Source organism: Dipodomys merriami, unplaced genomic scaffold (assembly GCF_024711535.1).
Source record: "Dipodomys merriami isolate MVZ:Mamm:240054 unplaced genomic scaffold, mDipMer1.0.p SCAF_696, whole genome shotgun sequence".
Lineage (NCBI taxonomy): Eukaryota > Metazoa > Chordata > Mammalia > Rodentia > Heteromyidae > Dipodomys > Dipodomys merriami.
Genome location: NW_027206286.1, coordinates 352,440 through 365,984, shown reverse-complemented (window position 1 = coordinate 365,984; position 13,545 = coordinate 352,440). Strand labels below are relative to the sequence as shown.

The following is a 13,545-nucleotide window of genomic DNA, read 5'->3' as shown; positions in this document are numbered from 1 at the left end:
GCTTAGTACCTATGCCATCTGTGCCTAGCAAAAGGTACCACTCCAACCTGGAGGCCAGGAGACCATGATAAGCTACTCTGACCTCCCAGTGATGTGCTGCGGGTGGAGGGATGAGGACCAGGCCTCTTGAGATGCTTTGCAGACACCACATGACCACCGTTTCAACAACATTCTCTCTGTTTGTGTCTGTTGGTATAAAAGCGACGGGAAAAGGATTGTTCTCGGACCTGCCCCAAAAAAGTGATCACCCTCTCTCCTCCCTCTACTCCGCCTCCCTCTTGGGCACACGGTGGCCAACAGGTGATCCTCTGCATGCTCTGTGTCTGTCTGTCTGTCTGTCTGCCGCCTGCCTGAGTAGACACTGCTTTGGTGTCCCCTCCTTTCAAAGACAGCTGTTAAAGAGAAAGACGGTTTAAGGAAAACATTCATAGCAGAAGCAACTTTTATGGCTGCAGATAACCGCTTCCTGACAGCACTGCAGGATAGTTTTCTATATATCAGACTCGGGTGTTTCATCCATCATGGCTATACAGCCGTGCAGCCACAAACTAAAGTGAAAGCTGCAGTCTCCACAGATTGGAGGCACAGAAACTATGTGTGTAAGCCACATTCTTAAAGAACCACATTCTACACAGCCTTTTTTCCCCCTCCGCTTTGTATAGAACAGTATGGCTAAGGGGCATGTTTGGAAACTTTGGGCTGGATGCATTCTAGTCCTGCTTCTCCAGCCCCTTCTGCATCTCAGGCAAATAACCAGGAGCTGCCTCTGGAGCAGATGTGGCTTCTGAAGCACTTGAGCTGATATTTGTGCCAAGCACGCTTAAATAAAGTATGGTTGTAGAATGCCTATACTGACCTCATAAAATAAACTGCTCACTTTGCGGCAGGGTAGGTGGAAAGATGCTTTCTCAAATCAGTTGGCCTATTTAAAAGGTATCCACTAGTAATCTATCTGGTCTTAAAGGCCCACCTCCCATCCCTGGTTCTAGAAACTGAGCATGGAAGATGTAGTTACTGTGTAGTACTTTCTCCTCGAGTGGGAACTAAGCCTTGAGCATTTGCTGCAATGCGGATGGGAATCTTTAAGTTTCTCTCACGTATTATCTCTGACAGTATCATAGTGACTATACCAGGCAGGTGGTGTTACCGTTACCTCCGGTTTGTAGACAGAAGCGTAGGGGAGAGTGGCTGTACGTAAAAGGACCAGAATGAATCTGAGCCTTTGATTCTGGAGCTCATGCTCAGCCCACGCCACCTGTGACAGGTCGTGAGCAGCAAACTGTGTAGGAAGCGGGGGATCATCTTTTTCCCCATGTCCCAATGGTCTTCCTGTCCTGATGGCTATGTTCAGTGTTTCCTCAGCTCGGCAAAGCAGCCGGTACCTGTCTCACATAGATATTCTTCTCTGTCACCCGAGAGTACCTCCAGTCTTTGTCTGTTTCTCTCCATAATAAATGATGCCTTGGTCCTGTGCTGCTGTGTAGGGCCATTCCCTTCCCTGAAGTTTCCTCTGAGCTGCTGTATGGTTCTTTATTCCAGCCAGTTTCCAACTCCCCACCTTTCTTTCTGATGTCGTGCTATGGAGAGCTTCACCCTGCCAACCTGCCTTACCTTCTAAACCTTCCATTGAATGCCACAGTGTGAAAGACATTTTCGTTCCACCCTTTTTTACTAACCGTAGTTCATCTATGTGGCTGAGCTCATTAGTGGCCAGGTGGGCAGAGTGGCTGTGTCCCCCTGGTTGTGGGATTGATTAGATGGGATTATGGTTCGCTAGGTGGGGAGCAGTTATGGTGGAGGGGGTGGGGTGGGGGAGAAGTTGAAACAGACTGAGTTTCTGGCACTGAATCCCACACTGTCACTTAGTAGGTTTATATGGAGCATGTGGATGGAGCTTAAGTTTCAACTTTGTCGTCAACAGACTTACAGGGATCTTGATGCTGACAGCCGTGGCAAGCAGAGTCCCCACCATGAGAGGGTAAAAGAGCATGAACCTGTGGCATGGGCACGCTCTGCGGTGGGGCCCGGGGAAGGGGGCCCGGGGAGTTGTCCCCTCCCCCCCTGCTTTTTGCACATTTGTCACCTGGCCAAGGGCCAGAATTGCTAGCAGTGTCAACTCACGCAAACAGCTTTCACTGACAGCACTCGTCTGCCTAGCATTGGACTGGATGCTGATCTGAAGAGAGCCTGTTATCATACAGGCCCTTGATGATTCCCCACTTTTTGTCCCCCTTTCCTATTCCAATACTGTATTACCTCTAACCTAAAAATATGTGTTAGTGGTCAATCAGCATTGACTGTCGGGGAGAGCTCCTCAGGGAAGGGGCTAGGACAATAAGCAGGTGACATTTGACAGTTACGAAATTTGAAGTAGTGAGGAGTTTTGGAGCATGGAGAGGTTTGGGGAAAGAAGATGGTAAGATGGGGGTCATATAATGAAAATGTATAACTGGTCTTTTCTGAAAAACTAAGGGGAAGAATCACTGATTGCAGCAGGGCATCATGTAGTTGTTCAGTGGCAGACATGCCTAAGCCCTGCTTGTTTTAGGAAACTTTTCTGTTGTAGCTGGAGTGGAGGGTCCCTGGTTGACAGTAACATGTGAGCCCTCCCTATTGTTTTTACCGATGCCTTTGCTCTCTGAGGAATTCAGTAACTACCAAGCAGTACATCAGGTTATTTGGGGGTGTACTGGGAACATGATGCCCTGTGATCATAGTGTCAGCAGGCTGCCTTGTGCTGCCAGGGTGTGTGCTAGTTAGGGAGAGGAAGCGGGATCCAGGCAGAGTGGCCGGACCTTTCACCTCCTGGTGGCTCTGCTTTGCTCCCACAAGCTTCTTCTTCCTCTCTTCTTCATTGTGTTTCTCTCAAAAAGAGACAGAGCTGAGTACCAGTGCCTCACACCTGTCGTCCTAGCTGCCTAGGAAGCTGAGATCTGAGATCACAGTTCAAAGCAGGCCTGGACAGGAAAATCCAGGAGACTCTCATCTCCAGTCAAATACAAAAAGCCAGAGGTGGAGCCCTGGCTCAAGTGATAGAGCATCACCTTGAGGGGGGGAAAGTTATGGAGAGCAGCTAGTTCCTGAATTTAAGCCATAGGACTGGCACAAGAAAAGGAAAAGAAAGGAAAGGCAGGGGCCAGACATGGTGTCACACACCTCGATTCCCAGCTATTTGGGAGTAGAGATAGAAGGTTCAAGGTTCTAGGCCATTCCAGGCCAAAAAAAAAAAAAAAAAGGTGAGGCTCTATCTCAGAAAATGAGTCAGGAGGGGTGGCACATGTCTGTAGTACTAGCTGTGTGGTGATAGATCGAGGTCCCAGGCTGTTCCCGGCAAAAGTGTGAGAGTTTACCTAAAAAAAAATAATAAAGCCAGAAGGGGTGCACAGGGCCCAAGTGGTAGAATGCCTGCATAGCAAGCACAAGTCCCTGAGTTCAAACATCAGCACCACCAAGACAGACATTTTCTTTCTTTTGGGGGGGGTGGTCCGGTCGTGGGGCCTGAACTCTGGGCTTGGGCGCTGTCCCTCAGCTCTTCAGCTCAAGGCTAGTACTCTACCACTTGAGCCACAGCGCCACTTCCGGCTTTTTTCTTTTTGCTTATGTGGTGCTGAGGAATTGAACCCAGGGCCTCAGGCATGCAAGGCAAACTCTCTACCACTGAGCCACCTTCCCAGCCCAAGACAGACATTTTCGTGGAGCAAGACAGTGGTCCACATCTCGGGAAGTACATAGCTAATGAGGTGCTGTAAAACAGCATCCAAAACAGAAGGGAGGGGAGTGTGTGGAGTAGTAGGAGAGATACAATTTGAGGTCTAAGGCTGCACTGCCAAGAGGACAAGGTTTCTTTCTTTTTCTCTGGGAGCTGTTTTCTGGATTCCTCAGTACAAGACTTCAGACGGGATTCTGCTAGTGAGCGACACTGCTTACGTTCTTTCCAGAACTTCCCTTCACATGTAGCCCTAGTGTGTGCACTGCCCTGCCTTTTTTTTGGGGGGTGGTACTCTTCACAGAGACAACTCCTGGTCAACCCAGGACTACAGAGCTTCTGAGTACCCAGAGCGGTGGCCTGGGGGACACCTGGCAACTGCCACTCCAGTTGTTACCTCCATGACAGACAGTACTTCTGTCTCTCCCACTCTGAAAGTACTTCACCCTGAACCTTGGTAAATAGTTACTGCTTTCCAAAGCTTCACTGTCTGGGAGTGGAGTTACTAACCACATGGCCCGTTGCTGAGGATTTCGGTCAGATTTTACTGCAGCCAACAGCGGGCAAGAGAAGTCTTCTGATTATTACTCGAGTTCAGCTGGCTCCTTGGCAAGCAGAGGCACAGAGGAGGAGAGGCCTGTACCTGCCCTTTATGCAGGAGGAGCATGCCCAGCCCTGTTCGCTGTGCCTCGTGCCTGCTTATGAAGTGAGGGGTAGTAGCAGAATCTCTTCACCCAGGAGAAATCTTGACTCACCTGGATGGGTGTACATACACAGTGCATGCATCTGTACACAGAATACCACCCACCTGGCCGCCTTACCCACAGAGAAAGTGAAGGTGGGTGGAGAAGATGAAGGTCCACAGCAGTTCACAGCCAAGTGCCCTAGAAGCATCGAGGAGGGGCAGGTGAAAAACAAACAGGAGCCACTCGAGCTTTCTGGGACCAAAAAGTACTTCCTTAGCACACAGGTTCTCAGATAAGGGTCCAGACCGGGAAGCTCTACTGCCAAATTTCATGACGTTTGGGTTGTGACTTTTAATGTTTCCTTTTATCTCCATCTTGTATTTTATAGCCAGAGTCTGAACCTTCTCGTCGATTTTTTGTTGACCAGTGGGAACTTTCCCTTAGTCTCCGCTCCTCCCACCGCCCCGCCTCTCCCTCCTCCGACTCCCTCCGACAGGTAGCATGGTCTGGTTCCCCCTCTTTCCTCTGCAGCCTCTGCTTCATCCACTCACGTGCATCACCTGCGTGGGCTTGGATGAAGACCTATCCTCGGCCTAAGCACCAGGAAGCTAGTTGTGTGTGCATGTGGGGGGGACAGGGGAAAAGATGGGGACTGAAGTAGACACCTAATTAAGGCGGCTGCTAGCTTCCATTGAATGTTTAACACCTCCAGGTCTGTCCCAGTAAGCCCACTGTGGTTGTGTTTTAACTGTGTCCAGTAAGGGTAGGCATTTTTTTAACTTGTGTCTTTATAACTGTATGTGTTACAGAATATGAACCATGTGGTAACCACCTCTTAGGTGGAGTAGTGAATATGCAGTATTCTAGGCGCTTCTTGAACCCTGTGGTTCCTCAGCAGTGCCAGTCCAGCTTTCGGGGCATTTATAATAAGATTTGGAAAGAGGGGCTGTTGCCCTTTGTGCTTCTGCTTCCTGTCCCTGAGCAGGACAGGACCATGCAGTGTGTATGTGTGGCAGCTTATGCATGTGTGTGGGGTACAGTGGTGTAAGTGAGCAATTGCTCCACTTCAACTTCCAAGAGTGGGCAGAAGGAAAGCATCTGCTTGTCATGCCAGAAGCAAACAGAACTTGAGTCTTTACCTCTCTTGGCGGGGGGGGGGGGGGGGGGAGAATGGGGCTGGGGGGTTTCAGTGTGGCCACAATCGCAGAGAACGGAGCGTGACGAATGGCCAGCCTGTGGGCAGCCCCAGGCTGTAGCTGCTTGGTTGGGAGAGCAGGGTCTTGTCACACAGGCAGCCCAGGGCTGTGCAGCTTCCTGGCCTGACGGTTACCATCTGCTCAACACTCACTTTTCTGCTTCAGAATGAAAGGCAATTTTCTGCTCTCTCAGTGTCAGCTCTCAAAAGGTCTATTCAGCTACGCTAGTATGCACCTGTTCTGGATCTGAGTGGTTTCTGCGGGGACCCTGTCTAAAAAGGGCTTGGGTCTAAGAGCCACTTGTCTCCTCAACCACCAAGGGTATGATCCGTGAGGTCAGTGGGTGAATGACACCAGTCCTTGGCAATCTCCTTAATTTTTTTTAGTTAGAAACTAAAATTGATTGCTATTTCCATCTAAACCCTGGCTGAGCAAATCAAGAATTGATTTCTTAGTTGTGCCTCTGATGTCCTCAGGTCATAGAGTAAGTCATCCCAGAATGGTTTTGTTTGTCCTCCAGCCTGGACATGCTCAGGCCAGGGGTCCTCTTCCATGTGAGATTTGCACGCTTGTCCAGTGAAGCTACTTCCCCAGGAGATGGTGACCATCTCCAGGATGACTGTGCCTGGTATGTCTCTAGGTCAGCATCACGGCCCTGCGCACTTGGTGGGGAGACCCCTTGCTCCTTGCAGTTCTTAAAAGGAACTGCACACACTGGTGTCACAGCCATTTTTACCTGGACAAAAAGACCCTGCAGGACTGCCAGCAAGACTTGGACCAAATTTCTGGGTACAGGATCTGGGGCTAAGTGCCAGGGTGCCAGGCCTCTTGGCAGGATGGCTTACCAGGCAGATGTAGGAGTTTTCTCCTGCCAGAACGTGGTTGAATTCATTGGAGGGATTTCTTTTCTTTTCTGTAGCCTTTTCAATCTATAAAAACAATTCCTTCTGGGCCAGAAAAGCATTTTGACTTCCTAGGACCAGTTGAGCAACTTGTCTGTGGGCTGTAGCATGTGATTCCAGTGCTCCACCCAGTCTAGAAGGCTTCCAGCCCCAGTGCCCTGGCAGGTCACACAGGCCCTGAACCGCCCCTAAACATCCACAGGGAAGTGGTGGAAGTCTGGTCCAACAGAGGTGTGTGACAGGCACTGTGGTCAGGTGAGAAGGACAAGGATCTCTGTAATAAATGCCGTAACTCTTAACACCGGTGACTACCAGGAGACCCAGCCACTGGAAGAATGAACTTGGGTCTCTTTCTAAATGAGGAAATACAGCATTCCAGGCCTCTGCCATCCTGTGGTACAGTGTCAGTCTAGGTTTCTACCACCAGCATGGAGCTGTTCCCTTGAACTCTGTGTTTGAGTTCCCAGGACATAGGCCCTGTTTCCCATGTTAGCATCCATCCTGTTTTCTACTTTCCCATCCCCAGAGCTGCATATTCCAAAAGAGCCAAAGGACCAAGTTCTTCACCATGGAAGATCATCTTCCACAGTGCTGCTCCTGTCTGTGCTGGCCCTTTGTGGACACTGACACAGTAGTTTGCTCACCACCAGTTTCCCTGCTTGTGTGCACTGTGTTGGCATGGTTTGCTGCTGCACCGTGTATTCATTTTATACATTTCAAAGATTTTTTTCCCTCTGTCTTCTTAATTTATTTTTTCCCCTCTCATTTCCCTTCATTCTGGTCATTCTGTAATCTCCAACCAATAGAAGTATATAAAGATGTACACGGGCGGAGTGAGCTCATTGGCTGAGCAGATAGCCAATCAGCTTCAAAGGAAAGAGCAACCCAAAACCCTTCTAGACAAGAAGGAACTGGTAAGAGATATCCCAAAGGCACTGTCAGTAGCCATGATGCTGCTCTGGGGAACAATCCTGGTTTGCTCTGTGGGGCTTAATATTGTATTTTTACTTGTATTGCCATGTGCTAATTGTTTTAGGTTTCCTGAAGTTTTAGGACTGCAGTGGATGTTTAGAATGATGTATGGGAAAGCACATTGAATATTTATTTATGCTGCCCTCCAGTTTGGTCAGAACAACTTAGTTTGATTGTTAACACATTCTGTACACTTGGATCCTTCAGAGGAAGCAAATGCTGGTTGCTGATTGTCACTGATGAGGATCCTACCTTGTATGAGGATCTTGGGAGGGGGTTGTGGGTGTAGCACTGTAGGAGGATGCAAAACACATGTAGCCACTTAATACTTGTGGTCTGTCTCTACATACAACCACTGGCCAGGGTTGGCTTCACCTGCAGAGGGGATTGTACAGCCCAGAAAGGAGCCAAGAGACCTGGTCCTGACCTATTCCTCCCTACTCCCCCACAGGGATCCATAAAGAAAGAGTTTCCACAGAACCTGGGCGGCAGCGACACGTGCTATTTCTGCCAGAAGCGGGTATATGTGATGGAGAGGCTCAGTGCTGAGGGCAAGTTCTTCCACCGAAGCTGCTTCAAGTGCGAGTTCTGCGCCACCACCCTGCGCCTCTCAGCCTACGCCTATGACACTGAAGATGGTGAGCCCCGTGCCTCTGCTGTGCTTAGAAATGAAGGGCAAGGGCTCTTTTGTCCGTTTAGACTGAGAACTTCAGGCCCTTCCTGCATTTTTCTAGGTGTATGGTTTTTTCATGTTTTTTTTAAAAATCCATTTGAACCCTTTGCATCCATCTCCCTCTATTCTTTCTCTCAGATACTCTTTTTTTTTTTTTATTGTAAAGATACTATACAGAGGGTTACAGTTACATGAGTGAGGTAATGAGTACACTTCCTCTTGAACATTGTTACCCCCTCCATTGTTTTCCCCCTACCATCCCCTCCCTCCCTCCCTTCCCCAAGGTTCTTTTTTTTTTTTTATTGTGATTAAGTGATTACATAATTTCTGGAAATTCACAGTATTGTGGAATAATGATGCTCATTTAAAGTCACAAGTTCATTCTAACTTTCCTGGAGCAAATTGTCTATCACAGTCTGTAATATATAACGGTGCTCACATGTTATATACCATATATGTGATCAGTAGCATGGGGATATTTGGTAGTGGTTCAACCAGATGAGTGGGAGTTCTTTGTTTCTTAAGTCCTGTTAGTTTTGTCATATCACCTAACATTTTGGATTTAGCATCCACTTATCAGGGAGACCATGTACTGTTTGTCTCTTCATTCTTGGCTTACCTCGCTCAACATGATTCCTTCTAGCTCCATCCATTTCCCTGCAAATGCCATTATTTTGTCATTTCTAATGGCTGCATAATATCCCATTGTGTATAGATACCACAATTTTTGGATCCATTCATCTGTGGTGGGGCATCTAGGTTGTTTCCATATCCTAGCTATTGAGAACAGTGCTGCAATAAACATGGAGGTGCACGTGTCCTTGTATATTGGTTCCTGTTGTTCAGGGTAGATGCCTAGAAGTGGTATGACTGGGTCGTAAGGGAGGTCAATCTTTAGCTTTCTAAGGACCCTCCAGAGTGCTTTCCAAAGTGGTTGTATAAGTGTACATTCCCACCAGCAGTGTAATAGCGTTCCTCGTTCTCCACATCCCCTCCAGCATTTGTCGTTGGCTGATTTGTGGATGTGGGACATTCTGACTGGGGTAAGGTGGTATCTCAGGGTTGTCTTTATTTGCATTTCCTTCACCACCAGGGATGATGAACATTTCCTCATGTGTTTCTTTGCCATTTTTATTTCTTCATTTGAGAAGTCCCTCTTTAGTTCCCTTGCCCATTTAGTAATTGGTTTGTTAGGTTTGGGAGGGATTAGTTTCTTGAGTTCCCTGTATATACAGGATGTTAACCCCTTGTCTGATATATTGCTGGTAAATATTTTTTCCCAATTAGTTGGTTGTCTTTCTAGCTTGGTTGCGATAGCTTTATCTGTGCAGAAGCTTTTTATTTTAAGGTAGTCCCATTTGTCGAGTCTCTCTCCAACTTGTTGTGACCCTGGGACTCTGTTCAGGAAGTTCCTTCCTGTGCCTATTAGTTCAAGTGTCTCTCCTACTCTGTCCTGCAGTAGTTTCAGAGATTCAGGTTTAATGTTAAGGTCTTTAATCCATTTTGAGTTGATGTTGGTGCATGGTGATAGGCTGGGGTCCACTTTTAGTTTTCTGCATGTGGCTGCCCAGTTTTCCCAGCACCAGTGGTTGAAGAGGCTGTGTTTCTTCCATTGTATGTCTTTGGCTCCTTTGTCGAATATCAGCTGGCTGTAGGCCTGTGGATTTATTTCTGGATCTTCTATTCTGTTCCATTGGTCTTCGGGTCTGTTTTTGTGCCAGTACCATGCTGTCTTTGTTATTATAGCTCTGTAGTAGAGTTTGAAGTTCGGCATGGATAGCCCTCCCATATTGTCTTTATCCCCTAGAATTGTTTTGGCTATTCTAGGTCTTTTGTTGTTCCATATGAATTTTTGGACTGTTTTCTGTATTTCAGTGATGTACGTCATTGGGATTTTAATAGGAATTGCGTTGAATTTGTATATTAGTTTTTGAAGTATTATCATCTTTACTATATTAAGTTGGCCTATCCAGGAGCATGGGAGGTCTTTCCATTTCCTAGTGTCTTCTGCAATTTCTTTCTTTAACTTTTTATAGTTCTCATTAAATAGTTCTTTTACATCTTTGCTTAGGTTAATTCCTAAATATTTTATTTTTCGGGAGGTTATTGTGAATGGGGTTGCTCCCTTTATTTCCCTCTCTTCCTGTACATTATCAGTGTATAGGAAGGCAACTGATTTTTGTGGGTTTATTTTGTATCCTGCTATTTTGCTGAAGTGATTTATGATTTCTAAGAGTTTGGGGATGGAGTTTTTGGGATCGTGGAGGTATAGTATCATGTCGTCTGCAAAAAGGGATAGTTTAACTTCTTCTTTCCCTATGGGGATCCCTTTAAGGTCTTTTTCTTGCCTTATTGCCCTGGCTAAGGGTTCTAGGACTATATTGAAGAGGAGTGGAGACAGTGGGCATCCTTGCCTTGTTCCTGATTTTAGGAGAATTGGTTGTAGCTTTTCCCCATTAAGTATAATATTGGCTATTGGTCTGTCATAAATGGCTTTTATTGTTTTTAGAAATGTTCCTTCTATTCCTATTTTCTCCAGAGCTCTCAGATACTCTTATACTTTCCCAAAGTCATCAGATTATCATAGCATTTTTTGGTGGCAGTAGGAATGAGAATGGCAATCATTTGCCTGTGTCATCTCCCTGACTTGCTTTTAAACCCCATGGTGCAATCTTGAGATAAAAGGGTTACCATAGGGTACATCCTGTTGTCTTTACGGAAGGAGAGTCACAGATCCATTGAAGTCTTATTTCTTGCCTAAGACTGATGACAGCAGATTTAAACTAGTTCCCAGACTTCTGCTTCGTGAAGCTGCTTGAATACTGACTGGTGTTGTCACCGCCTTTTGGCAGCAGCCTCTTAACACCTTGAGTTGGAGGAGCAGACAGCTTACTGTTGAGGGCCTGCTTTACTGCTTTTGTCGTTTCATTTCAAGCGAATGTCTGAAAAAGCCTTGGCATGGTACAAAGCAGAGAAGTGCAAGTAGATAGCAGTTGGATGGAGGCAGGCTGGCCATCCAGTCACCCAGAGACCCTCAGATAGATGGAGGTATGCTGGCCATCTGGCCACCCAGAGACCCTCAGATAGATGGAGGCAGGCTGGCCATCCAGTCACCCAGAGACCCTCAGATAGATGGACGTATGCTGGCCATCTGGCCACCCAGAGACCCTCAGATAGATGGAGGCAGGCTGGCCATCCAGTCACCCAGAGACCCTCAGATAGATGGAGGCAGGCTGGCCATCCAGTCACCCAGAGACCCTCAGATAGATGGAGGCAGGCTGGCCATCTGGCCACCCAGAGGCCCTCAGATAGATGGAGGCAGGCTGGCCATCTGGCCACCCAGAGACCCTCAGATAGATGGAGGCAGGCTGGCCATCCGGTCACCCAGAGACCCTCAGATAGATGGAGGTATGCTGGCCATCTAGCCACCCAGAGACCCTCAGATAGATGGAGGCAGGCTGTCCATCCAGTCATCCAGAGACCCTCAGATAGGTGGAGACAGGCTGGCCATCTGGCCACCCAGAGACCCCAACAGTTAATGGAAGTAGGTGCTCAAAGGTACCCATGAGTTCCCCTCTACTCCTGCAGGACACTGAAGGGACTTAGCATCCCACAAGAGGCAAAGAACTCTCTATGACTAGAAGATGCAAATAAATCCCTTCAAGGCAGTGTTGTAAGGTGATTTGCTGGCCATGAAGAGAATGGCCAATTAGGACAATCGCTCCTATCGTTCTGCCCTCCTGATACTGAATAAGCTCTGTTATAAGCCCTGTTGGTAGGAACAAGAAAATAACTCAAAATGGAGAAAGAATTCCCATGGTCCTTTTTCTGCAGTGGAGGGATATTTAGGTATCAAATGTCCTATTCTACTTTTCCCATAGTGTTATCGGCTGGATTAAACCTTTGACTCCCAGAATAGGGTAGACAGATATATACCCTAATGCTAGGTTATTTTAGTTTGCCTTAAACCTTAGCATCTGCTTGGAAAGAACCGTCAAGTTCAGCCATTGATCCATGAATAGTTTTGTCCACAGGTATGTGCTTATGGTTGCTACCTTCTCTCAATGATGTGGATAAAGTATACATAAATGTGTATCTAGTTGCTTACATACTATGTCAGCATTCTCTTGCTATAATACCTCATCAGCTTGTAAAGCAAAGTTTGTTTTTAGCTTGCAGCTGTGGAGGTTTACCTCCGTAAGTGATGGGCCTCCTGCTGTTCAGCCCATGAGGGTGCAGCACATTGCAGCAGGAGAGCACAGCAAAGCAGCGTTGCTTACCTCGGTACCAGTAAGCCAAAAAGAGGGGAGACTGGACTCCCACAGTCCCGTCAAAGGCACTCGACACCCACTTAATGGTTCCACCAGCTTCCAGAAGTGCCACCCGAGGGACCATGCTTTTTTTTCATTTTTCTTTTTTAAGTACATAGGTCTTTTGGGGATATTCAGGATCCAAACCATAGCACATTCTGGCTAAAATGACAAGTCCAGAGCACATGAAGCAAAACCGACAGTTTCAGAGTGTGTGGTGAAGGTCAAGTCAAAAAGTGTGTATTATAACTTGAAGAAGTTCAAATCGGGAAGCCAGTGACGCTGAAAAGCAGCTCAGAATGACTTACCTGAGCTTAGGCGAGACTTTGGAAGAGGATTGAGAACTGGCTAGCAGAAGGAGAAGAACATGTTTCTGATGGCCAGAATGTTCCAGAATGGGGCCAGTCTCCTGTGAGTTATTCTTGATGTAGGATAGCAGAGAGGACAGTGGGCCTGTATCTGCTTCCAAATCTAATGTTTATCAACTTAAGCAAGCGCCCTCATCTGTTAGGACATAGAACAAGAGAAAAGAATGGAATTTTAAAATAAAAGTTTTAGCCTGTACTTCAGCCAGTTTATTGCATGATGGAGAAATCTATGCTCGGAGAAGACTTAGGTAAGAAAAGGAAAAGCAGCTGGGTGCTGGTGGCTCAAGTCTAATCTGATCTGCTCAGGAGGCTGAGATCTGAGGATCACAGTTTAAAGCCAGCCTGAGCAGTGCCAGTTTGAGTGAAAAAGCTAATTGAGAGCAAAAGGCCTGATGAGTTTAGCCCCAATACTGACAGGAAGAGAAGAAGGGAGGGAGGGAGGAAGGAAGGAAGAGAACTTAAGAGCTTGATTGCCACTAGCTGTTTGGGAAGTCTTATTTGGGGAAGACTAAGCAATACATAACAAATATTCTTTGAAATCCTTGAAATTCTGTAAGAGATTTTATTCAGCATTGGCTAGTGTCAAGGTTTGGATCTGAAACATCCCCCAAAGGCTGGTAATTTCTTGGAAGGTGCTTGGATCATGAGGGCTATTACCTTACCAATGGATTCGTCCATGGATGGATTTGATGGTATTGAGTGATGGTGAAACTTTGGAGGGAAGGGCCCGGG

The 13,545-nt window shown here is 47.0% G+C and overlaps 1 protein-coding gene across 13 annotated transcripts in view; it reads left to right on the top strand.

The window, feature by feature from the left end:
- The window catches only part of LOC138816396 (F-actin-monooxygenase MICAL3-like), a 156,525-nt gene that overhangs the window by 77,726 nt on the left and 65,254 nt on the right, over positions 1-13,545 (top strand). For 10 of the 13 annotated variants that reach the window (XM_070006107.1, XM_070006115.1, XM_070006114.1 and 7 more), the window contains exons 18-22: positions 202-300; positions 1,922-1,978; positions 4,781-4,888; positions 7,297-7,404; positions 7,914-8,100. In XM_070006107.1, the coding sequence (XP_069862208.1) occupies positions 202-300; positions 1,922-1,978; positions 4,781-4,888; positions 7,297-7,404; positions 7,914-8,100 (559 nt within the window). The remainder of the gene's footprint in view (positions 1-201; positions 301-1,921; positions 1,979-4,780; positions 4,889-7,296; positions 7,405-7,913; positions 8,101-13,545) is intronic. The other 3 variants (XM_070006118.1, XM_070006117.1, XM_070006116.1) reach the window with 1 other exon arrangement.